The sequence below is a fragment of the Pteropus medius genome, unplaced genomic scaffold, assembly GCF_902729225.1.
Source record: "Pteropus medius unplaced genomic scaffold, Ma_sr-lr_union100, whole genome shotgun sequence".
Classification (NCBI taxonomy): Eukaryota; Metazoa; Chordata; class Mammalia; order Chiroptera; family Pteropodidae; genus Pteropus; species Pteropus medius.
Genome location: NW_024350926.1, coordinates 2258449 through 2285971, shown reverse-complemented (window position 1 = coordinate 2285971; position 27523 = coordinate 2258449). Strand labels below are relative to the sequence as shown.

The window sequence follows — 27523 nt, the reverse complement described above, 5'->3', positions numbered from 1 at the left end:
GAGAAAACTTTTTATGACCCATATATAGGGCAGGGCAAACATCTAATTACTGAACATCTGCTCATCCTACGAATGACCTTCTTCCCCTCTGAAACCCCACAGTGCCTTACCTCATCCTTAGCTCAGAATGCCATATATACCCATTTTAACTTTCCATCCCTGAACCTCTCATGTATGTGAGGTCGCTGACTTTCTCACATATGTGGGGTTCCCAGATGTATGCATGTAATTAAATTTTATTATTTTCTCGTGTTTATCTGTCTTGTGTCAATTTAGTAATTAGACCAGTCAGAAAAGCCAAGAAGGATAAAGGAAAATTTCTTCTTCCCCATAAACAGCCACAGTTTAAAAAACAATCATTTACATTTGAAATCAGTACACTTTTGTCAGACACATCTTATACAGAGGGACCAGTAAAAACTAATTTAGTGAAAACAAACGATGTAACAACATAACAAAGGAATTATTAACTTAAACTTTTCAGAACAAGGTAAATTATAAACCAATCAACCAGCAATCAAACAAAGAAACAAATAAAACAGATAAATAAGTAGGATAATTAAACACATCATTTAAAAGTCAACACTGGCTTTGAAATTTTACACTGTATACCTACAAATATTTTAATGCAGATGATGACAGTTTTGATCCACAGATAGAATCTGTTCTGATTCTGCGACTCGCTAGATAATAGCCATGAATCATTCTTTCTGCCTCCAAGCTGAATTCTACATTCAAATTCTTTGCAAAAGCCAGCAGCTAAATTGAAAGTGTGAAAAATATAAGAGATTCAAACTTTATTATAGAATCTATATTATAAAAATCTAGATCACTTTATTATTAAAAGTTGTCCTATTTTTTTTACATTAAAATCGATTATCTGGGGCCATCCCAAAGTCATTGAGCATTTTAAATCATAGTCTTAATACCTGTAAGAATATTAAAGTTTACCCAAAATCAACCCCTTAGTGCAGACATATTCTGTGAAATATATTGGCATGACCATCAAGTCTTTGCTTCCTGTGGAATAAAGGCTCATTTGGAACCTTTCCATGGGAAGAGAGGCTTCCCTCAGAATCTCATTTCCTTTTGAATAGCTTTAATTCTTTGACAGTTTATTTCTTTACAACTTTCTCTCATTGGCCCTAGAGCTTATTCTCCTTACCTCCCTTTCTTCCTTTTAAAAAACTCAACTAAACATTAGCAATGTGGGCCTTAGAGATTCAGTAAGTTTTGGGTAGAGAATAAGTCTTCAACATAATGATTATCACTGTTTTCTCTGAGTTTTGTGCTTTTTTTTTTCTGAATGATTCCCAGTTCCTTATGTTCTTATTCAATGACATAATTTCCAAACTTTTCACCATCCTGCTTTTAAAACTCATAGAGCCAAAATGAAAAATTAATCATACTAAGGTTGCTATTAAAAATAATATTTATATTTTAAAAATAACTTTTTAAAGGATTTGGATTTGTCCTGGGTTTGATATGTGCTGTCTTCTTTATTCTCTTTATACTCTATAGTTCCCTCTGGGCCTTCGGAATTGGATAATACCATTACTAATTCCATCAGTAGCCCTGTCTAGGTTTTACCATATGGAGGCACAGTGATGTGCCACCTACAACCTCCTTCAGGAAAAGGCTGTTGCCCAGCTACTGGGAGTGCTGTCAGCACTGGCCTCCAATTGCTGTCAACCTCTTCAGGGATTGCCGCAGGACAGCCCATTACAAATGACTGATTGAGGTGGAAGTGAGGAGGGTTTTATAAAGCCCCTCTATTTCTGACTCTGATGGGTCTCTTTAGCTCCAGAGCTCACTGTGGGGCCTGCAAAGGTTATTCTTAGGCCTACATCACAGCTTGCTTGACTCCTTCTTCTGTCCAATTCTTCCCTCTTCTCCCTTCTACAGGGATTGACAGAAGAACGCTCCCAAACAAGCAATAACACAGTAAGCTCCATCTCAGTATACCTCTTAGAGAACCCAGGCTGTAACATATTCGATCAGTTTTCTGTGACAGATAGATTTATCTTTCAGAGATATTATTTTCGCTGTTACACTAGCATAGTAAAGTCCACAAATCTTCTCTTCGGTTTGACAAATCAACTATAACCTCTTTTGCCTGAGCTTCAAGGCTTATTGTAAATTTTCCAACTCCTAATCCTGATGACTCCATAATGTAATTTTTGTACCAGTCAGGTAAGTCTTCTCATCGTTTTCCATGTATACTCATTTCTACTTTTATGCCTATTTTTGCTCCTATTTTTATTTTTTGTTTAGCATGTCTATCCTTCCTGTCATCTAAATCTTACCTTTCCTTAAGGCCCTAAATTTTACTTCATCCGTGAAATCTTCCCAACTCTTGCATTCTACTTGATATCTTCTTTTTTTAATTAAGTTGATATCTTCCTTTTTGAATCCTAAAATACTTAGCACCACCCAGTTTAGCACATAAATTGTCCCTTAATTTTTCATGTATCTTGTTTTTAATCTCAATTAAATGATAAACTAGAAGAAAATTTGTTTCTGTCAGATTATAAAAGAATAGAAATAGGTTCATATATAAAAGTATTCAGTAAATATCTGACTAATTAATAAATTCAAGGATTTGTGTTTGTTTTTCTTGGAAAATTGGGTGAAAATTTCTCTAGGTCATTAGTGTACCTACATATTTATTATGTTAATTCCTAGAGACAAACTACTTTTTTCTTATATACTAAAACAAAAAAACCTTATCATATTATAAATATTATTCTTTTTCTGTTCTAATCCATGTGAATAAACAATGCTTATAATTCATTTTTAAATCTACCTCACCTTTCAACCTTTTACCCATGCAATATGCCTACAACGAAGGCAAGCATGAAAAAAAAAATTAATGATCTATGGGTTCCCACTTTCCAATATTCCCTGCCTTTTACCTATCCTATCCAGATAATTTAACTCAAGTGTGGACAGATTTCTGAATAGTTAATACTCAAAGGGCTTCACTTGTAAATACTTGAGCACCTTTAATAACTATGAAAATCATTACTAAATTTATATCACCTACTCTCGAGTTCTCTGAACATGCCACACATTTCATGTCAGGACATTAAAAGTAGTATGTCATGATAGATATTCCCTAAAGTCAGAATGCAGAATGTATTCATATAAAAGAAATCCCTTTGAATAGTTTATAAAATGTAAATTAACTCTATGTCTATACAGCTTATCATCATAATTTTCTATAGAAATATTTTGGTTTTCTTTTCATTGAAATTCTTTAAGCTATGGTGATTTGGACAGTTGTGCAAAGAATAAGCTCAAAATTTCAATATCTATATCCTTAGACGGTTTTTTTTAATTTAATTGTAATTCTAAATATTTTCTATACAATGTCCTTAAAATATTTAAAAGCTAGAAGCAAGTTGGAATAAAGGAATCCTAAATAAATTGAATGCTCGAAGAGAGTTCTATTTAAATTGAGAAACATTAGCATAAGTATTCTTAGTAATCATTTTTTCTATCTTTACCTTTTCAAAATCTTCAGTCGTGAACTGTTTAGAAGCTACATAAAGCAGCCCTTTGGGATCAATGGCTTTCTTTAAAGTATGTTGCACATTAGAAAGAAATGGGTGGCAAGGAGATGATTCATTACAGTTAATCAATAATCCAAATGCCTCTACAAGATTAGCTGGAATCAAACTGCAATCCTACATCAAACAAAAAGGTAAAAGGCGAACATCAAACTCTGGTACTTTTACAAACACTTTGAAAATAACTATAAATTATTTAAATTATTCATATATTTATATTATAATATTCGATTATATTAAAGTATACATATAATTCTAATTATTTATTATTGTTAATTATTACTTAAAGTGATTCCTGAATAGCATGGAACTTTGTGGTGACCAATTTTTTTAAAATGCTCTTTATTGAGAACTTCCTTATACATTATTCATTAAAACCTCCCCTATTACCTATTCAAATAATAACTTCTAAGGAGCAGACATTTGCTTTGCATGACTAAAAGAAAAAATTTCAAACTGTCATTATTTAGTTCTAGAACCCAATTAAGTATAGAAATGGGTTAATATAAAACATTAAGAACAACAAAAACATTAAGATTATAATCTGTGGCTAAATTCCCTGAACAACATTCTAACAATAAAATATACATATACCTTACCATCTGACCAATTAGAGTATTGGTTTTCTGTGTATTTCTTCTTGATGATGAATCCAAATCGACAAAAGACCAAAAACTGCACTGAACTGGAAATGTCATCTGTTGATCAATATCATCCCCAAACTTCTTTCCTGAGATATATACTGTGATGCTTCTGCTTTCCATAACTAAGTCAAAAGACATTACCCATTTGTTATTTAAGTTCATTTTGGTTTAAATATCTACAAATCAATAACAAATATTAGTATATAGAATTTTACTGTCTAAAATTTAGATAGTAAAGACACAAGTATATATGATTGTTTTGCAAGATATAAATTAGAGGATCTACCACAAAAAAAAACAAGGCAAGAAAAACATTTGAATGTTTACATGTCCCATAACTTCATGAAAACCAGCAGTCCAAAGCATGTAGCCAGAATTGTGGTCAGTGTCTGGGTGGAATAGGCAGAGAGTTAGGTTGGTTGTGAAGCGTAGGCTTACAAGGGAGGCTGAAATTTAGCAATGTTCTTTACGTGGAAAAAAATAATAGAAAGCAAACTATGTGGGAGTGAAAGAGGAAAAGACTGAGAATATAAACTACGACGACTAGGAAAAATATTCAATATGTACAGAACCAAATTCATCATTTCTCCTCCTCAAATGGCTCTGTGTGCATTCCTCGCAATTAGGGGTATTACCATCAATCTACCTAAAACCCAAACAAAAAATGTGGAAATATTCTATTCTCTTCCTTTCCTTCCTTCATTCCTTATAACTATTCAATTTATGAATCCAATCCTATTACTAGGATTCTATCTCCCAAATATTTCTCAAATTAGTCTTCTCTCCATTCATAACAGTCTTTCATTACATGTTTATATTTTTCTTGAGTCACGGGGTAAATATATATTTAACTCTATAGAAACTGCCAGAGCAGTTTGTAAAATGGTGTACTATTTTATATTCTCATTAACAATATATGAGAATTTCAGTTTCTTCACATCCTTGGCAACATTAGTGGTTTTCAATCTCTTTAATTTTTGTTATTCTGGTAGCCTGGGACAACTACATAATTTGTGAAGGTTACCATAAAATGAAAATGTGGACTTCTTATTCAAAAATAAATGGAAAAATGTTGCTAAGAGTACTACTATATAAAGCTTTTTCCTTTAAAAATGTTATTACTTATAAAATGTAATAAGGGTGATATGGGGAAATTAGAACACTCATGCATTACTTGTGAGAATGTAAAATGGTGCACCTACTTTGGAAAATTTTAGTGGTTCCTCATCAAGATAAACACAGAATTACCCTACGATCCAGCAATTCCACTTATAGGTAGTAAAAGGGTCAAAAATAGGGACTCAAACAGATACTTGCATATCGATGTTTATAACAGCATTATTATAATAATCAGAGGTAGAAACAGCCCAAATGTTCAACAGGTGAATAATTTTTTAAAAAGCAGTGTGTGTGTATGTGTGTAATGGACTATTATTCAGCCGTAAAAAGAAATGAGATTCTATGAATGTGCCAATTCTTAGAGAAAGTAGGTTACTCCAGGGGCTGGAGGTAGCGGGGAAGAGGGAGTTATTGTTTAATGGGTACAGAGTTTCTGTTTCTGTTAGAAATGATGTAAAAGTTCTGGAAACAATAGTGGCAATTGTTGCACAACATAGTAAATATACTTAATGCCACTGAATTGTACACTTACAAATGGTTAAAATGGTAAATCTTGTTATGTATATTTTATCAGAATTTTTTAAAAAAAGGAATAAAGTAATAATATATACTACAATATGGATGAACCTCAAAAACACTATGCTAAATAAAAGACGACGGTCACAAAAGACCACATGTTGTATGATTCCATTTATAAGAAATGTCCAAAATAGGCAAATCTATAGAGACAGAAAGTAGAATCGGTTTCCAGGGACTGCGAGGTAAGAGGGTTTGGGCGTTGACTGCTAATGAGTATGGAGTTTCCTTTTGGGGTGATGAATATGTTCTGAAAGTAGAGAGAGGTGATGGTTCTACACCTTTGTGAATATTCTAAAAACCAGCAAACTGTACATGTTAAGTGGTGAATTGTACAGTATGTAAACTATGTCTTAATAAAGCTGTTACCAAAAAATGTAAGAAAGGTAATCACCATTCTAAAATTTAAAATATTGGCATGAATTCTATCATTGATTTTTATATTGTGCAATACCAATCTTAAATACAAATCTATGAATCAGATATTGAAACACTGATATTTTGTAGCTTGTCTGTGTGTGTGTATTTCTTATCAGAACAGTGGAAACGTTGCACAAAACTATTTTTATTTTACTTTTTGATATGCACACATTTCACCAACACTCTCTACTTTCAGCTTACTGATGAATAAGGAAGACTGAAAGAAAGGAAACTAAGGGTTGCTCTAACTTTCTCTTTCCTCCTATATCATCATTTTCAGTATAAGTGGTTGGTAAATACACAGAAGTAACCAAGAAAGAAAAGATATAATAGAGTTCCTTGGCTATTTGTGTTTCTTAGAATCCCACTGTCTTTCTTCTATATTAAAAGCAAGTCTGGTTTGAATGGAAAGGATGGCCTCTTGGGCCTATTCGCTCCCCCTGTTACCCAGCTGAAGATGTTTTGATATGCATAGAGTACTGAATTGCAGTGTACTCACGATGCATGGTAGTGTGGCGAGAATTGAACTGATTATAAATTATGTTACAGAAGCTACATAGTGATTGCAAATGCTGTATGAAATAAGGGCAGAAACGCATGGTGGACACATGTATGAATGTATCTCCTCTGCTCACATGCAAGCTCCACTGTCTTACTGGACTTCCTTACAAAAGTTCAAAGATAAAATTATTAAAAGTCTGAAGATGGTGACAATAGAGTTTTAACCAAGTGCCAGGCTCTTCTAAGGGGAAGAGGGCCTCTGTGCAACTATACTTGTTCTACCATCATGAAGCAGGTCCTACTAGTATGTGAGTATCGGTATCTCATTGTGGTTATTTTCATTTCACTGATATCCAACTAATAATATTGAACATTCTTTCATGTGCTTCTTAGTCATTGTATATTTTCTCTTGCGAAGTCATTATTTAAGTCTTTTGCCCGTTTTTTTGCTGGGTTGTTTTTTAAATTATTGACTTGTAGGAAATGTTTCTATGTTTTAGGTATATGTCCTATGTCAGATACATGTATTGCAATTATTTTCTATTTATTTGCTTACCTATTCACTTTTTAAATGGGTCTTTTTGATGTGTCTAACTTTTTAGTTTTGAAAAAGTCCAATTTATCAGTTATTTTCTGTTTATTGCTTTCTGGGTTCTAAGAAATCTTTGTCTACCCTAACTCATAAAGATATTCTCCTATATTGTCCTCTAAAGCTTTATAGTTTTCATTTTTACATTTATGTTATGATCTATCTTTAACTATTATGTATAGTTGAGGTTTAATTTTTTTTTCCATATACATAACAAGATGTTCCACCATCATTTGTTGAAAACACTTTCCTTTCCCGTTTACTTGCTTTGGTGCTGTGGTCAAAAATCAATGGACCGTATTAGTGTAGTTCTATTTCTGCATTCTCTTGTAGGGAAAGGCAATACACTATATGCTCTGAGCACTGCTGTACATTCTTGCTGGTATCCTAAGAATGCAAGGACCTGACTACTTTTTGCCCAGTCCACATCTGTCCATATCCTCGTTAATTATAAATCTGGCCCAAACAGCATTGCCCTAATACCAAAACCAGACAAAGACATTAGAAGAAAAGAAAACTACAGACCAATACTCTCGTAACATGCGAATATCCTTAACAAACTACTAGCAAATCAAGTCCAACAATGTATAAAAGTATGCTGGCATCATAACGGTGAGAAATTCAAAGATTTCCTGCTAAGATCAGGAATAAGACAAATATGTTCCTTCTCACTACTGCTTTTCAATATCATATTGGAAGTCCTAGCTAATGTGATAAAACAAGAAAAGGAAATAAATCTGGCCCAATAGTCATATATTAGTATAACTGAGAGCAAAGGCTAAAACAGTACATTTGCCCATTAAACTCCTCTGTTTTTATTTATAAAGGTAAAATAAGAAATGTCATTTAATATAATTTCTTAATTTCTAAAACGAGTACAAGACAATCTTCACTGTTATATAACTTCTTGGCACTGATAAAACTGTAAGTTAAACAGGTGAAAATTAATTTGAAAAAAATATTGTTTACCTGATTGAAGTTGTTCAAGTTTATCTTTTTTGTGTGAAGCCAAATCCCCTATAAAGCAGATACTACCTTTAGCTAGCAAAGCACTGCCAGCCTGAACACTAACTGCTCCAGTTCCATACTTATTTCTGGATACAGTAGGAAAAATTTCAGCAGAGACTGGATGACGTATACCACGGGGCACAAGGTTTATACTAAAATTCAAAAGCCTAGAAAAAAATAATAAATTATTCATTACCATTACTTAATATTTGGTTTTCAGAAATCATGATGTATAATAGCTACACGATCAAATTTGATTTGATTCAATGTTTGCTAAGCACTTGCTCCAGGAATAAGAACATACGTGAGACTTGGTCTTTAACTTGGAAACCTCACAACCAAGAAACAGAAAGAGACGTAAACAAAAAACTAAAACACAATGTAATAAATACTGAACTAATGTCATGAGTACATCCAGAAGAGTATTGCTTCTTCCTGTAAGAAAATGAAAGCAACAGAGAGGTGACATTTGAAGTAGGCCTTCCTCTTTTTCTGAATTGCTATCTTTTGTTTATTCAGAATTTTTGCGTTTACACTTGCCAAGAGCCCATCCTGTCTATCTCGCTGCCTATGTATCATGGTAACTCTTGATACACCCTTTTACTTTCTAATCTCTTTTCCAATTGCCTTGGCCTCTACATTTCTCAAGTTTAAATTTTAAGAAACATAATTATCTTAGCTTAACTTTCAAATCTTTGTCACAGAAATCACAGCTTGCTGGTGCAATCAATTGTGATGAGCACACATAGACATTCAATGCAAGTTTAATGCAAAAAAGGAAGCAGCAGCATCCCTTAAATGTCGGTAAGTGGATGTATAAAATGTCTACAGTATGTGCCATTCCCAGGGTGTTTGGATGTTAGTTTGAAGATACATAAAATGGAGTGAGATTTAGAAAGAAACTTGCTAGCTTATGGAGCAGCAAGTAATGTGGTTCTCAACTCACATTAAAATCACGTGGGCAGTTTTAAAAAATTCCATAGCCAAGCCCTACCCCAAATCAGGGAAATTAGAATCTATGGGGGTGGACCACAGTCATATACATAAATTATAAAATTCTTCCAGGTGATTCTAATGTATGGTCAAGCTGAGAAACTAGTTACATAGAATGGGCCTCATATTTGGCTGCATGTTGGAATTAGTTAAGGATTTTTTTTTTCAATACAGAACAAGGTCAGAGTACAAAAGTCAATTGTATTTCTATATATTCACAGCAAATATTTGAAAAATGAAAATAATAAAACACTACAATTTTAATAGCATCAAAAATAACACATATTAGAAATCAACAACAAAACATGTGCATGACCTTTTACAAACATTGCTGAGAGAAATTAAGGAAAATTTACATAAATGAAGATGTATACTATATACAACAATTGGAAGACCCAACATTGTTAAGACATAAATTTTTCCCCAAATTGATTTGTAAGTTAAATACAGTCCCAATCAGAATGCTTAAAGGCTTCTTGGGGGAAGGAAGGTCAGGGAGGGAAGGATGGTACTAACATAATGATTCTAAACTTTATAAGAAAATGAAAAAGACCTAAAATAGTGGGAAAAAAAAATACTGAAAATAAGGAACAAAGTCACAGAATTTAACATAGAGCTAAAATTTAAAAAAAAAATGTGTGGTATTGGCATAATTATAGACAAATGGGTCAAAAAACAAAAAAAGAGTTCAAATAAATTTATACTCCATTCAATTTTATACCTAGTTTACACACAGTTCAACTGATTTTTAAATGATGGTATTAAAATGATTCAATGGGGGAACAGAAAATCTTTTCGACAAATAGTATAAAAAATTAGATAAATACATAGGAAAAACATTAACCTTGACTCTTATGTCAAACCATATACAAAAATTAACTTGTGACAGATAACAACCTAATGTAAAACTATAATGCTTTTCGAAGGAAACATAAAATAATATATTTATGACATTGGAATAGGCAAAGATTTCTTAAACAGAACCCATAAAACACCAACATGTAAGAAAACAAATTGGATTTCATCAAAACTAAAGTCTGCTCATCAAAAATATCTTTAAGAAAAAAACACAAGTTTCAGACTAGGAGAAAAATTTCATACATGTGTGACAAAGTATGTGATATGCATATGTAACAACAGACAAGTAACCAAAACAACCACATTTAAAAGTGAGCAAAGGACTTGAACAGATACTTTATAAAAGATATATGAGCACATGAAAAAGAGCTCAAATCAGTAGGCACAGGGAAATGAAAATTAGAACCATGGTGAGATACCATTTCATTTAACACTAGAATGGCTAAATTGAGAAAGACTGACAACATCAAATGTTGGTGAGGACAGAAATAGGAATCTTACCTTGAGAGGAATTTAAATGATAAAACCACTTTGGAAAAATGGCGGTTTCTTATCAAGTTAAACATATAATCAAGTTAAACATATATGTACATTATAATAGCAATTCCACTCCTAAGTATCCAAGATAATGAAAACACATGTCCACAAAAAGACTTGTATAAGGTTGTTTATAATATGAAAACAAGCAAAACCAAAATCTTCATCACTAGGAGACTGGATAAACAAATTCTGGTATATTCATATAATAGAATACTACTCATTAATAAAAATGATGAACTACTGATACACACAATTGAGTCAATCTCAAAAAACATGAAAAATATGTTAAGTAAAAGAGACTCAAAGAGTATGTACTGTATGATTCTATTTATATGGAGTTCAAGGAAAGGAAAATTAATCTATGGTGACATAAATCACCTGTGGAGATAAGAACTGATTGGGAGAGGGAAAGAAAGAACTTTCTGAGGTGACGGAAATGTTCAGTATCTTATTATGGTGATGGCTATAGGAGTGTATGCATTTGTTAGAACTCATCAAATTGTGTACTTAAGATCTGATTATTTCACTATATATAAATTTTACCTAAAAAACAAGATAAAAGAAAAACCAAATCTCTCATAAGTCTCAAACACCACAGGAAAAGTCAAAAGGTCAATGACAAACAGGAAAACAGACAACGGCCTTAATTTATGAAGTATCATAAATCAATAATAAATGACTTAATAGAAAAGTGAACAATGGTCAAGGAGTTTTATAAAAAAATAAGACATGTTTAACAAGCTGTAAATGATGTTAAAACCTATTTCAATTAAAGAAATGCAAATTAAAATAAAATACCATTTTCCTCCACTCAGATGGAAAATTTTAGTTTGATAATACCTAGTGTTGGTGAGGCTGTGAAGAAACATTGTCATGCTCATATGGAAAGATAAATTGGTGCAATCTGTTGCAGTTAGCACCATATTTACATTGCAATTTAATTTTAGCAAAATATCATCTGTCCAGTTAAGTCATTGTTAATTTGAATTTCATTTTAATTTTAAATTCATTCTATAAATTTGTTTTGTTTGACAATTACATACAAGATATTAATATAAGAAGCATATTCCTAGCTTTTTTTTTGAGCATTAGAGTAACTTTTCAAAAGGGGTACTTTTTAGTGAGAAGCTCCAAAATACTGAGTAGAGGCTTATTCCAAGTTTAGGATGATATCCCCAAATCAGTAATTTTGGCACTTTTGACAGCCTTATTTGGGTGCAGTGAGTCAATATTATTGAATGGAATCTTAAAGGAAAATAAAAAAAATGGCTTGTTGGTTCTCAGAGGGGAGAGTATTTTAAAATGAAAATAAAGTACAAAAGCAGAACACTAAGCTGGGAGATAGGGTAAAAGGACACTTTTGAAAGATGCATTTATTTTTAAAGCTGTGAGTGGAGAAATGGGTTGAAACTTTGAATGGTTAGATTCTCAAAATAGTGAAAGCAAATATCCCATTTCTCAATTCATATTTTGAATTTCACTGGTAAAAGTTTATTTAGATACTTATACTACTCAGATAAATTCTAAATGTTTGTCTTGTCATAATATTCATGGAAAGAATTTATGCAAATCTATGACCAATTTATAATTTGAAAAATTTATGTCACATATTTTACCTGTCTACAAGTAGAGTATCACTTGTTATAATTAAAATATCCAGGGAATCTTCCAGTTCCTTGTTTCGGACACTTGTCTGTACTAGACTCATCAGCAAACAGAGTTTGAGCAAATTGTAAGTCCCAGGAGGAACAATCTGTGATGCAAAGATATTGGCGAGTATCGCTGTAAACTTCCAGCATGAGCTGGAAGTCAAAGAGAGGAGACACCTGAAACTGTCGCTAATCCCTGAAGGAACTGAAAGTAAACAACACATATGTTAAAAAGTGTTTCAAAACAAGAAAATGACAATATAGATGTCTAATTCCATTTCTCTAAAATATTATCAGATTGCAATTCTTTTAATGATGCCATATTCAAATTCTTATCAGGATATTAAATTATGATTAATATCCTGATAATTAAATCACTTCAATTATGATTAATATCCTGATAATTAAATCACTTCAATCTATCACTTCTGTCCCAGGGAATGTAATAAAAGGAAGCAGTCACCCCCATATGTCCACAAAGACTGGCTATGGTTTGCAAGTAAATCTCTCATTCTTCTCCTTTTAAGACCTATGTGAGCAAAGCCATATCACGGGGCTCCTGGTATTGTAGTGCTTGCTTCTGTATTTATATGTTTAAAATAATATCACCTTCAGTGAGTGCTAGAAAGAAGAATGCAAACCATTTGAATGTTGCTGTTAAAAGAGATTTATATAGTATTTTGAAAACACTCTACTTGTACTATAACATTCTCGATCTCCACTCCCTTACTCAGTCTAACTCTTGAAAGGGATGAGTGATTTAATCCAATTGGTCAATTTGAGAGTAATAGCTGTGTATGTCCTTTTCTCCCTCCTCTTGGGCTGCCCTCATACAGCAATGATTTTTAATACTCATCCATGCTCATGAACCAAAGGGGGCCTACCTCAGTGTAGCTCATACCACATTTGGGGCAGTTAAATCTGCCTAATTCTGGAGTTCATGATGAGAAAGCACACTTTTCTAATTTACATACAAGTCATGTTCTGCTACCAAATCAAGAAATCTTCAAACACTTCACAATAGAAAATATTTAAAAGATTACTAAAATGTCTATTGTCCATTAGTGCTTTCCTTCTTCAACATTTTTATTCTTTTAAGAAGCTTTCTCTTCAAAACAAGCAGAGGTATCTAGAATACACTTGCATCTAAATTCAACTTGGGTTTCTATTATCGCAGATGATTATCTAGGGATTCTAAAAAAATCTAACTATTCATTTGTGTGCCAAGTTAAAAGAGTAAGTTTGCTCTACACTTTTTTTTACTTAATATTTAATTATGTTGGAGTTGTTAAAGAAACTATCAGTAATAAAGGTGATATTTTGGGCTCCATCTGCCTTTCTCTTGATTTGTTGAGAACTCAAATGAGGAAAAGAATGTTATTTTATTGGGCTCTTTCTCAGATCACAAGCTAAGATTTAGCTAAGGCTAGAAAATAAAGGTTAGGATAGAAAAACCTTTTGACTAATCTCTAACTCTTGGCATCCTGAAACATTTTTCTCATCGCTAATTACAAAAAATAAAAGAAAATAAAATAAGGTTTAGCCAAAAGAAAGGAGTCCTTCCTGTGGGCAAGGTTATACATTATCCCATTTTATTTCTTCATAGTATTTATTATGTGAAATTGTCTTATTAGTTTATAGGTTTACTGTCTATGATATGATTTAAGAGTAGCAACTCTGTCCTGATCACAACTGTATTCATAGTGCTTAGAAAAGTGCCCAGCACACAGGAAGCCAATACTTATTTCTTGAAAAAATGAATTCAAACTTAAATATCTGTTAATATATGATACTATCATTTTCCTTACCTTTTGGGTTGCAAAAAGTGATGCTATTTGTCTCTATACAGACAGAAGTTTGTGAAGTTTTCACACATGTTGGAATTCCAATAATTTTATACTCATTTCCTATATTCATTTTATTCACTAATTCATCTAAAATTATTAAACATAAAAGAAAATGTGTACAGTAAAAGAAACTTGTACATGATCATAAGGTTCAAAGATCTAGAACTAATAATAATTCAGCAGTTGAATAGCTGTATTCACTTTTGTTTAATATAATATCCATAGAGAATGGCACTAATAATGTAAATTGAGGCAATTTTATTGCTGATAAATTTTGATAACTATAGGCAATGATGAATTAACTTCAAGAAGCATCTAGCAACTAGTCCCCTACAATATAGTCAAAAGGAAAAACGAGATTATTCTATTTAAGATGAAGTATCTTTGTATTAAATGACAAGAAATGTTAATAAAAATGACCTTATAGGTAATACTTTTATTTAGGAAGAAAATAATTTTAAAAGGTATTATCACTGTCTACCATATAGCCAAGGTACTTTTACATACATTACCTAATATAAACTTTAAGATACGTATTGTTATCCCCACTTTGTATATGAAGGTACTGAGAAGTTAAGTGACTTGCATAGACTAAATGGTAAGCAGCAGAACTGAAATTCGTATCTAAGTCTGCCTATCTCTAAAGTCTAATCTCCTGCACATATTAGGTTCCTCTCTCACTCTTACAGATAAAATAAGCTTTTGCACAAGTTCAAATTTTATTTTTAAAAAATACACTAAAAGTCTTGATCCTCTACTACACAGTTAGAAGTTGGGTGGTTGTAAAGCTATGAAAGGCTTACGAAGAGGAACAAGGATTAACTTCTCTGTGAAGAAGATCAAACAGTTCTCTCTCTTACTTGCTAATCTATCATCTATCATCTATCTGTCCGTCCGTCCATCCATACATCCATCCATCCATCCATCCATTCAATCTATTTTAGCTCCAGAGAGCATATTGGTGTACCCTGTAAACCTGGAAGGAAAGAATCAGACTCAAGAATTCAGAAAATAAAAACTCTAAACCAACCAGCCAACCAAATAATAACAATAACAAAAACAAGTAAATGATACAGAATGAATTACAAGGGGAAAATAAAAACAAATAGTTTTTCAACTGTGTCCTGGAATTTCAGAGTTTGGCGGGTGTGTCCTGAGGTGAAGGAAAGGTAAGGAAGAAGGCAAGGAGGCTGGGAAGTCTGGGTAGCTCTTTCAATGTCAACCCCAAAAGGCCTGCTTTTATTCATTTAATTTTTAAAAATTTGAGTTCTGTGTAAGAGTTTATTTGAAGAAAGGGTTTTCTACTAAAATATAAGTTGGATAGCCACTTATATTTCTACATTGTAATGTATGATTTGTATATAGTACATAACAGAAATAGTTAAAAGCATATATTTTGAAAATGGAATGCCTGAGTTTGTACCACATACTAGCTGTCTGATCTTTGACAAGTTACTTAACTTCTCTGTGCCTCAGTTCCCACATTTTAAAATGATAACAATAAAATCTACTTCATAGGGATGCTGTGACTAAATGAGTTAATATATGTAAGAGTGCCTGGCACATAGCAACTGCTAAATAAAAATTATCTATTGTCATCTGGGCTTACATGCCTGCCTCATTCTTGACAGGCCATGGTGAAGGGTTTTTCTTTGAGTCTCTACTTTCTTGAGTTTCCTATACCTAGTTGACATCCAAGATCCCTCTTTCTGAACAGTTTAATTCCTCTAATTTTAGCCCAAGAAAAGAAGCTGAGCCCCATCCTCATTTTCACAGTTCTGACATCTCAGAGAAGACTCATCTCTTCCCTGGGTGATTGATACTAACAATAATTTCCTCTTTCATGGCAGACTGTCTACTCACAGGTCTTTCCCCACACAGTTCTCAACAATGCTCATTCATTTATTTAACAAATATTTATTGAGTTTTTACTATGTGTAGTAAAAAGCCCAAGTCCCTACCCTCAAGAAACTTACATTCTAAAACAATAACCCCAATACTTACGTAAGACACACACATAGATTAATGGAAGAGCATTATCATAAATAACCGTGACCCTGAGACATAGCATAGTGGTTGGTGCACAGTGGGCATTAATAGCTTTTTAAATGAATGTTGTATGACTAAATGAATACTTGCTACATGAGCTAAACATGACTCTTTAAAACACTCAAGAATAAGAAGATATATGATTCTTAAGCTACAGTAGTCCCCCCTTATCTGTGGGGGATACATTCTAAGATCTTCAGTGGATGCCTGAAAGCGCAGATAGTACCAAATCCTATATATACTATGTTCTTTCCTGTACATATATGCCTATGATTAAGTTTAACTTATAAATTAGGTACAGTAAGAGATTAACAATAACTAATAATAAAATAGAACAATTATAACAATGTACTGTAATAAAAGTTATGTGAGTGCAACATTAAGTAAAATGAGAATTACTTGAACCCAAGCACTTTGATATCCCTATAGTTGATCTGATAACCGAGACAGCTATTAAGTGACTGACAGGCAGGAAGCATATACAACATGGAGACTCTGAACAAAAGGATGACTCATGTTTTGAGCAGGACACAGCAAGACAGCATGAGATTTCATCACACTACCCAGAAGAGTGTGCAACTTAAAAATTTGGAATTATTTATTTCTGGAATTTTCCATTTAATATTTTCAGACGACAGTTTATCACGGGTAACCAAAACCCTGGAAAGTGAAACCACGGATAAGGGGGCACTACTGTACAGAAGTACAATTTATAACAAAAAAGTCAACTACATATTTTATATATTTTATAGCGATTTGCTTTTAGTTCAAATAGAGCCTACCTCGTAGGAAAATTGTAAGAGATTGAAACCTAAATCGCTGCTTGTTAGAATATCCTTGAAAAGCATGAAGTGCCTTTGCAGGAATTATTTCAACTATCTGTTTATCTTAAGGCAAAGAGCAAAAAAAAAAAGTTATTAGAATATACATTCACCTTAATTCCCACAATATCAGACACTATTTAAAAAATTGTAATTACAAAATGTAAATGCATTTTTACCACCAAGTACTCTGAATTTTCTGTCTTCCTGAAGTGAAGATGAACACAGATTACACAAAAAGTCATTTCTTATTGTTGCTGATTCTGTAGCACCAGGCACATGCACTCTTATATACTGAAATCCTGAAAGAAAACAAAGATAAGCTAAATTTGCCTTTAGATTTAGTTATCCATTTTCAATCCTTTAAAATTAATCTAATTCAAAGTACAATTAATTCATTTTTGTGTGTGGGTTCAGAGCAGTTCAATTAACAACTTATTGCATGGCTATTTCTTTTTTATTTTTGCTAACAAAAATAATTTTTATATTAAAAGGGACAAAACAACTGCATTGTACATTATATATATTATACACTTATTGTCAACAGTATGCCATGCTGAATAAAAAGGTAAAGATAGACCTTGAGCATAATCAAATACAGCTGTCTCTCTCATTCTTTCTCATATAAAATTAGAAAATCATTGTGCCATGGCTATTTCTTGCCAAACATTGTGCCAAGACACTGGTGATATGGATACTAAAACACACAATTTCAACGGCAGAGATGAGAGACAGATAATTCCAATCTGCAGTATTCATTTATGGAGTGCTCAGAGAGAAGAGCGGAGGGGAATCCAACCCGAAGAGAGGTAGGATGAAAGGAAAGAAGTCCTGGAGGAGGACTGAACTGAAGTTACGCCAAAGGGTTGTGAGAGGATGTTATATGGAGTGGGAACAGCATGAACAAACACTCAAGAAACAATGTGAAAAGAACAAGCACTTCAGCAATACATGAACACCTGTTAAACTGGTGAGAGAGAGGAAAATGCATTTCGAGATTATGAAAAGTAAACATAAACATCGGGAGACATCAAATTTTCTTCCATTCTTTCTACGCTATGTATAGTTTATAACTAATTATAAATGTGATCTAGGATTAAACAATAAATTGCTTAATGTTTTGATTTTACATTTTAATATTTACCTTTTGAAAGAGGGCATGCTTCATCCGAACAAAGAAATCTTGCACCTTGTGTATACTTGGTTACAGTTGTCATTGCAATCACAATTCCTTGCATCATATAAAATCTTTGAGATGTATAATCATGTGGAAACTCACAAAAATCAAGACTATAACTTGGCAGAGGAGGTAAATGTGTTAACTTCAGCACTATATTAATCTAATAAGAACATAAAAATGGTATGAATAAAAACAGATCCAATTGGACTTGCATTACAATATATAAGTATATTTGTAGGGTAAATCAAGTAAGTGATTTGTTAGTATGAAGAACCAAAATTTTAAGCATAAGAGAAAAGATATTTAATAATAAAATTAAAGATGTAAAATCCTTATAATCTTGCATCGTAATTGAAATATTACTATGAACTCATAACTTTTCCTTAAAAACAGACATTTCCTGCCAAACCCACTGAAAAGACTTATAAAATAATAACAATCCAATAGCAGTGAACACTTCTACTGCCCTGACTGTGATCTCTAAATGTAATTTTTCACTAAAAAGAAACAGGGCTCCTCAGGGGAAATGACTGACTCAGGTCTGAGTCAGAAAAGATACCAGATAAACCTGGTGTATCTCCTTGTGCCAGAAACCAAGGAAGCATTAAAAACTAATGGGCTGTGTCAAAAGGAGACAGGAGCAAACTTTAGGGGACTCTCAGTGAGCAAAGGCATGATAATATAAGCATCAAAAAGAACGACAAAGATTCATTGAAATAGATCAGATATATTTAAAAATTCATGAGTTCCTCATAATTAAGAAAAAAGAAAAACCAAAAACCAAAAAAAGTATTGGTTATCACTGGAGGCTGCTAGATTTCAACTCATTACTCTCTGAAAATTTATAAATGGAAATAATCAAACATTTATTCTGCCTTTCCTGTATAAATTGTTTTTCAGGGTAACCAAGTAGTTGATGAAAGAAGACTTCTCTTATAGAATAATTTCACGTAAAAAATTCGGAATGATAAAATTAGAAAAATCACAAAAACTCACTGATCAATTGTGGCATTGCTAAAACTGAGACAACAGATAGCACAGTTGTCCTAATGAAATGCAATATGAAATAACATAAAATGAACTATGATGTATTTTTGTCAAAATAAGTTTAATCTGTGTCTAAGAAAGTCTTTAGAGCCCACTTCTATTTTCCAGAAATGTGGGGTATACGAGGATAAGTTAAATACCACAAGAACATTATCAGACAAATCCAGATTATGAGACCTTTTACAGGACAATTAACTAGTTTCTTCAAAAACTCGGTATAAAAAGGGGGAGAATATGGCTCTAGGTTAAAAGAGACTTAGTGAGATATAAAAACTAATTATAATATGAAGACCTTGTTTTGATCCTGATTTGAACAAATCAACTGTGAGACATTCTTGAGACCCTGATTGGGTAAATTTAAATGTGGACTGGATATTATAATGATACCAAAGAATTACTGTTATCTTTGTAAGGAGTGATAATGGAATTGTGATTATGTAAAAAAATTTGTCCACAAGTTTTAGAGGTTGATACTGAAGTGTGTAAGGGAGAAGTAACAAACTATCTAGGATTTGCTTTTAAATTATTTCAGAAAAATACTGATAATGCAGGTATAGCAAAATACTTTAAATTATTAAATCTGAGTGATACATGGAAGTTCATTATATTATTCTCTTTATTTTGGGGTCTGTTTGAAATGTTTTATTATTAAACTGTTTAATGTTATAAGTGATAATAAAGGAAATAAAGATGCTGATGTAAGATATTCCATTGGACTTTGAAAAAATGTAATCTTTTAAAATAAACAAAGAATATAAAAATATTTATTTATAAGTCATCTGGAAACTATTGTACCTTAGTTTTATTCGTTAAATTTAGCAAAAACTTACCTGATTTTCAGTCTGTAATTGTCCCATTAATGACAGAGTCTTAACGGCAATAAAACACACCTGTGATTTCAAATACACAAACAAGTTATCAAAAATTTCATGCGGCATGAAATTATTTCTTTCTTTAACTTACCGATTGAAAGACTTGAGAAGCTTCTAAAGGCTGGTGTAAAATGTGATTTCCAAGTTCGGTATCTAATTCAACAACATCAGAAGGATTTATTAAAATATTGAATCGATAGACAGCGTAACTTTGTTTCAAATCTGTAAAAACACACAAATATAAAAATGAGGACAGTTATATATAGGAATTTGTTTTAAAGTTTCTAAAATATAATCACCTTTGCTGAACATACCATTGTAATACTTGCAATCATCTATAAACTTCTGGAGACCTCCACTTTTGTCAAGATAGATAAGGGCTGCCTCTTTCATTTTTAGAGTTGACATTTTCTCCTAGTTAATGATTCTCCTCTATTACCAGCTGGTTAAATCACAAATGCTGGTGAAAAAGTACAGATGATGAAACTCATAGAAAAGATGAGAACATCTAGAAATAAAATAAATAAAAATTTACATTTGAAGCTCTCTAATGAACTTTACATATTATGAAACTTAAAACTGAGATGAAATAAAACAAAGTAAAATTCCCAACTTTAAGAAATTCCTACCCGAAGGGAAACAAAACTTTTTCTTTTGCTAAATAACATTTTTATCAACACTAGGTTATTAGATTTTCCACAGATTACAAATTTAAGAACAGGAGCCTCAAATGTCCCTTTACAGATTAGGTATTCAAAAAAAATTATGCTTGAAATAAATATTGGATAATGAGGTCCCCTTACAGGCATTCTTTAAAAAATGAAAGTGGTAAAAGTTGTTTCATAAATTCAATCTAGGTAATAAAGTGTAGTTAACCTTAGAAATCCAAGAACTTGATTCTAAACCCAGCATTTCCTATGGGGAAATCACCTGACCTCTCTTGGTTCAGTATCTTCATCCGTAAAAAATGAAGTTGTATTAGATAAGGCTCTGGCATTAGTTTTCTATCAATGAGCAACATAAAACATTAAACCATTGTAATGAGTAAAGAGTAGGATATGTAAAATTCATTTAAAGACAATAAACACTAATTGGAAACAACATATGCCAATAATTGTATGAAGTGCTAGGGTTAATATGATTAAGATTGGATCCTGACTTCAAGGAGCTGCCAATTTAGAGGTCAGAAATAATGACTGTCACATTCATTTATCATCAAATATTTACTGGGCATTTACAATTTACTGGGTACCAGACTGTCCTAGGCACTGGAGATACATGAGTAAAATATGGTCTCAGAAAAAGTACAGTGAGGAATGAGATATGTAAAAAATTACAACTTACGTGCTATAAACGAAATATTAATGTACTATTTAGCATGTAACATGAAATAGTTCACAAAATTTGGGGTCATCCTTATGTAGGGGCTATAATTTTTTCTATTGTTTTTGGACATTTTAATATGGAGGGGTCACCGAGAAGCAATGAAATTCTACTTAAGGGTGACATTTGATAGATGATTAAGATTTCACTAATTGAAGGATAGGTGAAGAGTGGAGAGACAGTGTTCCAAAGACCTACACTATTGAATCCATATCCCTTCTACTTGGGGTTCGGGTTGCTTTCCAAAAAAAAAAAATAATAATTGACTGTTCCTTTTTACTAGTATATAGTGGAGAAAACTTGAGTTTATTCCTCTGAGGCCGTAAGTCCGTATAATAACCTTAAAGTGTATTTTATGTTCAGGACGTTACATCTGTACTTCATTAGAACACAAGGTTTCTGGGACTGAAGGAAGGCAGGCTACTGATAACGAAATGAAGACGAGGCATCAGTCTTTAAGCAAGGGAGTGGTATAGTCAGATTTTTATTTTGGAAACCGATGCCTTCCGCTCGTGTGGAATGTGGGTGGAAACAGAGGAAGAGTGAGTAATGTTTCTAGCTAGCGAGAGTCCTAAGAGAAAGATGGCTCAATCTGGGCTATGAAATGGAATGGAGAAGATGGATTCTAGACTTTTAAAGATTTCACACTGGACTTGGTGGCCACCAGCCTGTGAGTTTTCCACGTGGGTGGGGGTGGATGTTGATGTTCTAATGGAAATATGGAACCCTGGAGAATAGGAAAATGATGAAATTCATTTGAGACATTCTGACTTTGACGGGCTCTTGGGACACCCAGATTATAGGTGCTGGGGCGACGTGAACCAGGGCCCGGAATTGAGTAACTTTTAAAAAGCTAGAGATAAAGCATTGGGTACCAATCATCTGTGTAAAGCGGCCGTCCTGGGCGTGGATGCATTTTCAAGGAAGGGAAAAGTGGAGGAAAAGACATGGAAACCTGCGGAAAGCATTAAATAAGCGAACGCGGATAAAATTCTACAAACCTTCCCACAGTCTAAAGAACCCAGGTGTTGGTTCGCTTGGAACAGGCGCAGGTTGTGTCTCCGCGCCTGGCCGCGTTGGCAGGAAAACACCTCACAAACAAAGCGGCTGAAAGCGAAGCCGCCTCACACTCTGGGATCCAGGGCCCCTCCCATCCACAGGTCCACCTCCGGTACCGCCGACCCCGCCTAGGAGCGCGTTACACCCACGCTGGCACCCACCAAGTTCCACCAGTAGCGCGCTGCCTGGAGCCTGCACCCAGGGTGGCCCTCGCACGCATGCGCGCACCTTCAGGCCGTTGGCAGCGCGAGGGCTGCCGGGAACCGCGCCTCCCAGTCACTAGGCAACCGGGCGCACGGGCGCCTCTCCCACTTTAATCATTCCTGCTCCCTCCCTGCAAAGCACAGCAGAGAAAAAGAAACCTTCGGTTTCTTTTTCACAGGACAAGGGTGACCCTGTTTGTTTAAAAGCTCACTAAAAATTTTCCTGGTGGGAATGCAAAATGGTGTATTCAATTTGGAAAACGTTCCGGGACTACCCTAAAGGACATATTTACTATGTATGACCCAACAATCCCAAGCTACATATTTATACATTGCACATAGATGTGTGAGAGAATTTGAAACATGTTGACACAAAAATTTACACATGAATATTCATAGTATTATTAATAGTAGCCAAAAGTAGAAACAACTGATGAATAAAACGTGGTATATCCATACAATGGAATGTCATTTGGTCATAAAGAGGAATAAAGTACTAATAATACATGTTGCAACACTGGTGAATATTGAAAACGCTACCTTGAAAACATTACGCACAGGGAAAAAAGCCAAATACTGTTATGACACTGTTTATATGAAATGTCCATAATAGGCAACTCTGTACAGAAAGTAGTTTTCCTCATATAGACCTTGTACATAATTTGATTTCTACCTAAGGATTTATTTGGGGGGGGTTGCTAATGTAAATGGTATTATTTCTAATTTCAATTTTTACTTGTTTATTGCTGGTAAGAAAGGAAATGACTTTTGTGTATATTAACCTTGTATCATGCAACCATGCTATAATCACTTATTGGTTCCAGAAACTTAAAAATTCTATTGAATTTTTACATATATATTTATGTCATTTGCAAACAAGGACAGTTTACTTGCTTTTGATATCTAATTGAAGCATATCACTAAGGGATATCTTACTAAAGCAAGTGTTAAGTGTTCAATGTCAATGTATCATTAACAAAGTTATAATTGTTGAATTATTACTATCACCAAGGCATAATATAAAAATTCAACACAGCAAGGCTATATTAACTACTATCTGGAAAGAAGTGAAAAATATCCAACACACTGAGATCAAATGTGACAATTTCAATGGGTCTGTTTTCTGTATATAAGCCACCTGGATTCCATAACTAATAAAACATAAAAATATTTAAATATTGATAACTTATTGTAGACTTTCTCACAAAGATTTAACTAATGAAGTGGAAATCTCTGCTCCCTAATAAAGTGAAGATGATAAAAATGTTAGAAAAAAATAAATCTACAGTACATTCTTATAAAAAGAATTTACAGTAAAAACTTACAAGTTATATTTGAATGCAAGATTTCTAAAATCAAGTGTCTAGTTCTTCCATTAAGTGGGATTATGTAGTGATATAATTCTTTGTTTTACACTATTCCATTAAGATTCATATGATGATCTATCATTTTTAGCACAATATGTAAAAATAACTTATTTGTAGGACCTTTTGGCTACTTCATTGCTATATCGCTCTAAACTTATACTTCTCTATTGGCTTGTTTCTTTGTGTAATATTGTTTATTCTCTACTATCTTGATTGTGGGTAAATTATTAAAAAGTTACATTTTGAGACAGCTATTATTTCTTTGACTTAATTACCTCTGTATAATACAAAGAAATAGTAAAATGAGACATATTTTGGGGTAGGAGTCCTTTCAAGTACTAAGAAATATGTACATTTAAAGGATTACAAATAGGTGATTTCACAATATTGGTAAGAAACCAAAAATGCTAAATAGATGATATAAATCTCTACATGGAATTCTTTCAGGGAAAGAGAAAGCAATTTCTCTTAATATTAGGTGAGTTAAGGAGAGCAAAAGTGGCATAGAAAGCCAATTTTTTTTTTTATAGCAATGAATCCTTTTGAACGTCTGAACAAAGCTATGTAGCACTCCCTGCCCCAAGTCCATTCCATTTACACACAAAACTTGGCATATTATTTCAAGGTACTCAAGCCATGCAAAACTCATCTCTGTACAGTTAAGGGTTTCCTATGAACAATCACATTAGGATATGGAAGAATCTAGTAATTTTATGTTTGTTCAAATATTTAATTAAAATTTTACTTTTCTGTCTCACATATATAAATAATTCATTTTGTAATGACTACTCTAACCATCACCAATTTTAATTTAAAATAATGACAGACATTAGATGATCACTAATCTTTTTGCTAGTTTTATTATACTATATAAGATTTTTCTTGCAATCAAGAATCATCAGCATTCTATTTTAAATTTGTCCTTAAATATATACAATATTGCACTTTAATTTTTGGCAGTTTAAGGAGCGGCTGAATTAAAAAAATCATACAAGAAACTGTAGTCTTTATTTTGCTTTATAATAAGCAAGAAGCTTTATGTAAAGCAGAACTTACAGTAGTGCCAAAAAAACCCAAATATTTACAGTGTCGCTATTAGTCTTACCTCTGAAGGAAGATTCAGTGTATTGAATGCAAATATTAATCTAACAAAAGCACATTACCCTCCCTCCAATCTGCTGAACATTTTTAAGCCAAAGGGTACTGGTGTGAAATGCTTCTGTGATTTCTTTCTCAAGAGAAAGTACATAGAAAGAATGCTTGTTCTTGAAGCATCTAAACTGGGTCACTAAACTCTTTGATAATGTTTCCTACAAGATTTGAAAAATCTCTAAACTAAAAATGAGAATTCCAAGATAAGCATTTTTTTTTTTTTTTTTTTTAGTTTTTCTGAAGTTATTCTCTTTTACAATTATAAGTACACAAGTTAGTTGGCTTTTAGTATGACTTTATGTCATTTTCTTATATATTTTCTGAAATACATAAGATACTGGCTAGGTATCTGCCTGAATTATTTTTAACTTTTGTTACACTGTAGTGAAACTGTATACATTTATATTGACCCCGTATTTGCTATTCTACTTTTTACTTCCCAATTAGGTAAATACAATAGAAAGCTCAATATTTTTCACTTATCAACCAATTAGGGAGGAAGTTTTGAATAGCTATTTTCAAAACTAAATACCCAGATTTAGGCCTACTTATAACAGTATATTGAACATTCAAAAGACCAAAAAGAACATAAATAGAATGTATTTATAATATAAATACACGAAACAAAGACATTCATTTTTGGCACCACCTAAAAAAAATCCAGCAGTACTTTATTACCCTTCAGATCTTTGGAAACACTTAAAATGTCTAACTATTAAACTTTTACTTTTACTCTGGAGAAAAAATAATTCACAAATTTCAACTGGTATTTCCAAAGCAAAAGATTTTCTTTTGTTATTTCTTAATTTGATCTGCGGAAAGACCCATTATTTAATGAACAGCCAATGTGTTAACTATGCTTTTACATTTTAATCCTACCAAGAACTGATTATGTCAAACAGTGATTTATTATGGACATATATGGTTTCTTCTTAGACAACCATGTACCAATTGCATAGCTCTGATCTGAGAACAAAGGTCAAAGTAGAGAGTTACAAAGGCATTAATATATGTTAACTGAACTGAAATAAACTGTTGAAAAACAGTCTATCTTGGGTAGATGTTAGTGTAAACTTAGAGGGAAAAAAACAGTCATTAGCAAAAAACTTTTCTTTAAAAATAGGTTAATGCTAAGAACAACAGCTTTTAAAATTTCTGTTTAAAAATAAGCTTAATAAACAAGAATACAAATTTTCATTCAAAACTTAGCTCTTTGAAATGCCCTATTTTCTTGCATACAGCAGAAAATACATTTTTCAGAGTAAACATTACATGTAAAAATGAGGCACTAGTTTAAACATATTCGAATATGTTCACACAAACAGGAGTTCCAGTCTCAATCGTAGGCTTATATTTGCTTAATGGTTTCCGGATGGCAAACTGTTCACAAAAATAAGTCTTCTGAAGGAGGTGCGTAAGAAAAACCAACGAATGCATCATCGGCCTCCAGTACGCTGGCGTTCACTATAGAATAGTCAGAAGACACACACACAGAATATGGAACTGTTTCTTCCGTAAATACTGCATCAAAGTTCCTGATATCATCTGGTCCTGCCTAAAATATCAAGAGCACATTATTATTCGACTTAGCTTTTTTCATTAATTTAATCTTTCATTAAAATCCCTTTATGAATTTGTATATTTATTCCTGACAAGTTCAGATGTCTTCTTAGCTTCATCATTGCTTTGAAATATTTTCTGCTTTTCCTTCCCTGATTTTTATTATTCAGGTGAGGTCCTTCTAACAGGTAAGGTTCTTGTTGTTGGGTTGAGGGGAGGGGAGCTAAGGGTAAGGAAGGCTGGCATAACCAGAGTCCTTACCTATGTTCATTTGAATTGCGGGACCTGCAACTGACCTCCCTTTTCTCTCTCTATCCATCACATCTAAGTTTAGAAAAGGGGTTCAGGTGGGCTTTCAGGATTGCCTTTCACATTTGAGGTTTCATAAAAAGCCTGCCACCCAGTTTCTCGATTCTAGATAGGTGAAGCTTTTTGATGAAGAAATGAAGGGGTCTGGTAAGTAAAATTGTGAAAGGTGATTCTTTTTGTGCTACAAAGGTCACTAGGCATTCAG

General features: G+C 32.9%; 2 protein-coding genes across 21 annotated transcripts in view; both read right to left on the bottom strand.

Annotated features, from left to right (window-relative positions):
* The window catches only part of MCMDC2 (minichromosome maintenance domain containing 2), a 41041-nt gene extending 15902 nt beyond the window's left edge, over window positions 1-25139 (bottom strand). For 4 of the 13 annotated variants that reach the window (XR_005648332.1, XM_039841784.1, XM_039841785.1 and 1 more), the window contains exons 1-13: window positions 22889-25139; window positions 20600-20793; window positions 20377-20507; window positions 20244-20303; window positions 18331-18526; window positions 17366-17488; window positions 17148-17252; window positions 14278-14403; window positions 12437-12674; window positions 8391-8596; window positions 4172-4338; window positions 3510-3689; window positions 617-759 (exon numbers count right to left, since the gene is read on the bottom strand). Coding sequence is in view for 11 of the 13 variants with exons in the window: in XM_039841784.1 (XP_039697718.1) it covers window positions 617-759; window positions 3510-3689; window positions 4172-4338; window positions 8391-8596; window positions 12437-12674; window positions 14278-14403; window positions 17148-17252; window positions 17366-17488; window positions 18331-18526; window positions 20244-20303; window positions 20377-20507; window positions 20600-20693 (1769 nt within the window). In the remaining 2 variants the exon portion in view is untranslated. Of the gene's footprint in view, window positions 1-616; window positions 760-3509; window positions 3690-4171; window positions 4339-8390; window positions 8597-12436; window positions 12675-14277; window positions 14404-17147; window positions 17253-17365; window positions 17489-18330; window positions 18527-20243; window positions 20304-20376; window positions 20508-20599; window positions 20794-22669; window positions 22857-22888 lie in introns of those variants that run through there. The other 9 variants (XM_039841782.1, XM_039841781.1, XM_039841783.1 and 6 more) reach the window with 9 other exon arrangements.
* A 588-nt stretch (window positions 25140-25727) lies between these two features.
* SGK3 (serum/glucocorticoid regulated kinase family member 3) overlaps window positions 25728-27523 on the bottom strand; it is a 106930-nt gene continuing 105134 nt past the window's right edge. For all 8 annotated transcript variants that reach the window (XM_039841792.1, XM_039841797.1, XM_039841794.1 and 5 more), the window contains one exon: window positions 25728-27004. In XM_039841792.1, coding sequence (XP_039697726.1) covers window positions 26834-27004 — 171 coding nt within the window. In that variant the 3' untranslated portion in view covers window positions 25728-26833. The remainder of the gene's footprint in view (window positions 27005-27523) is intronic.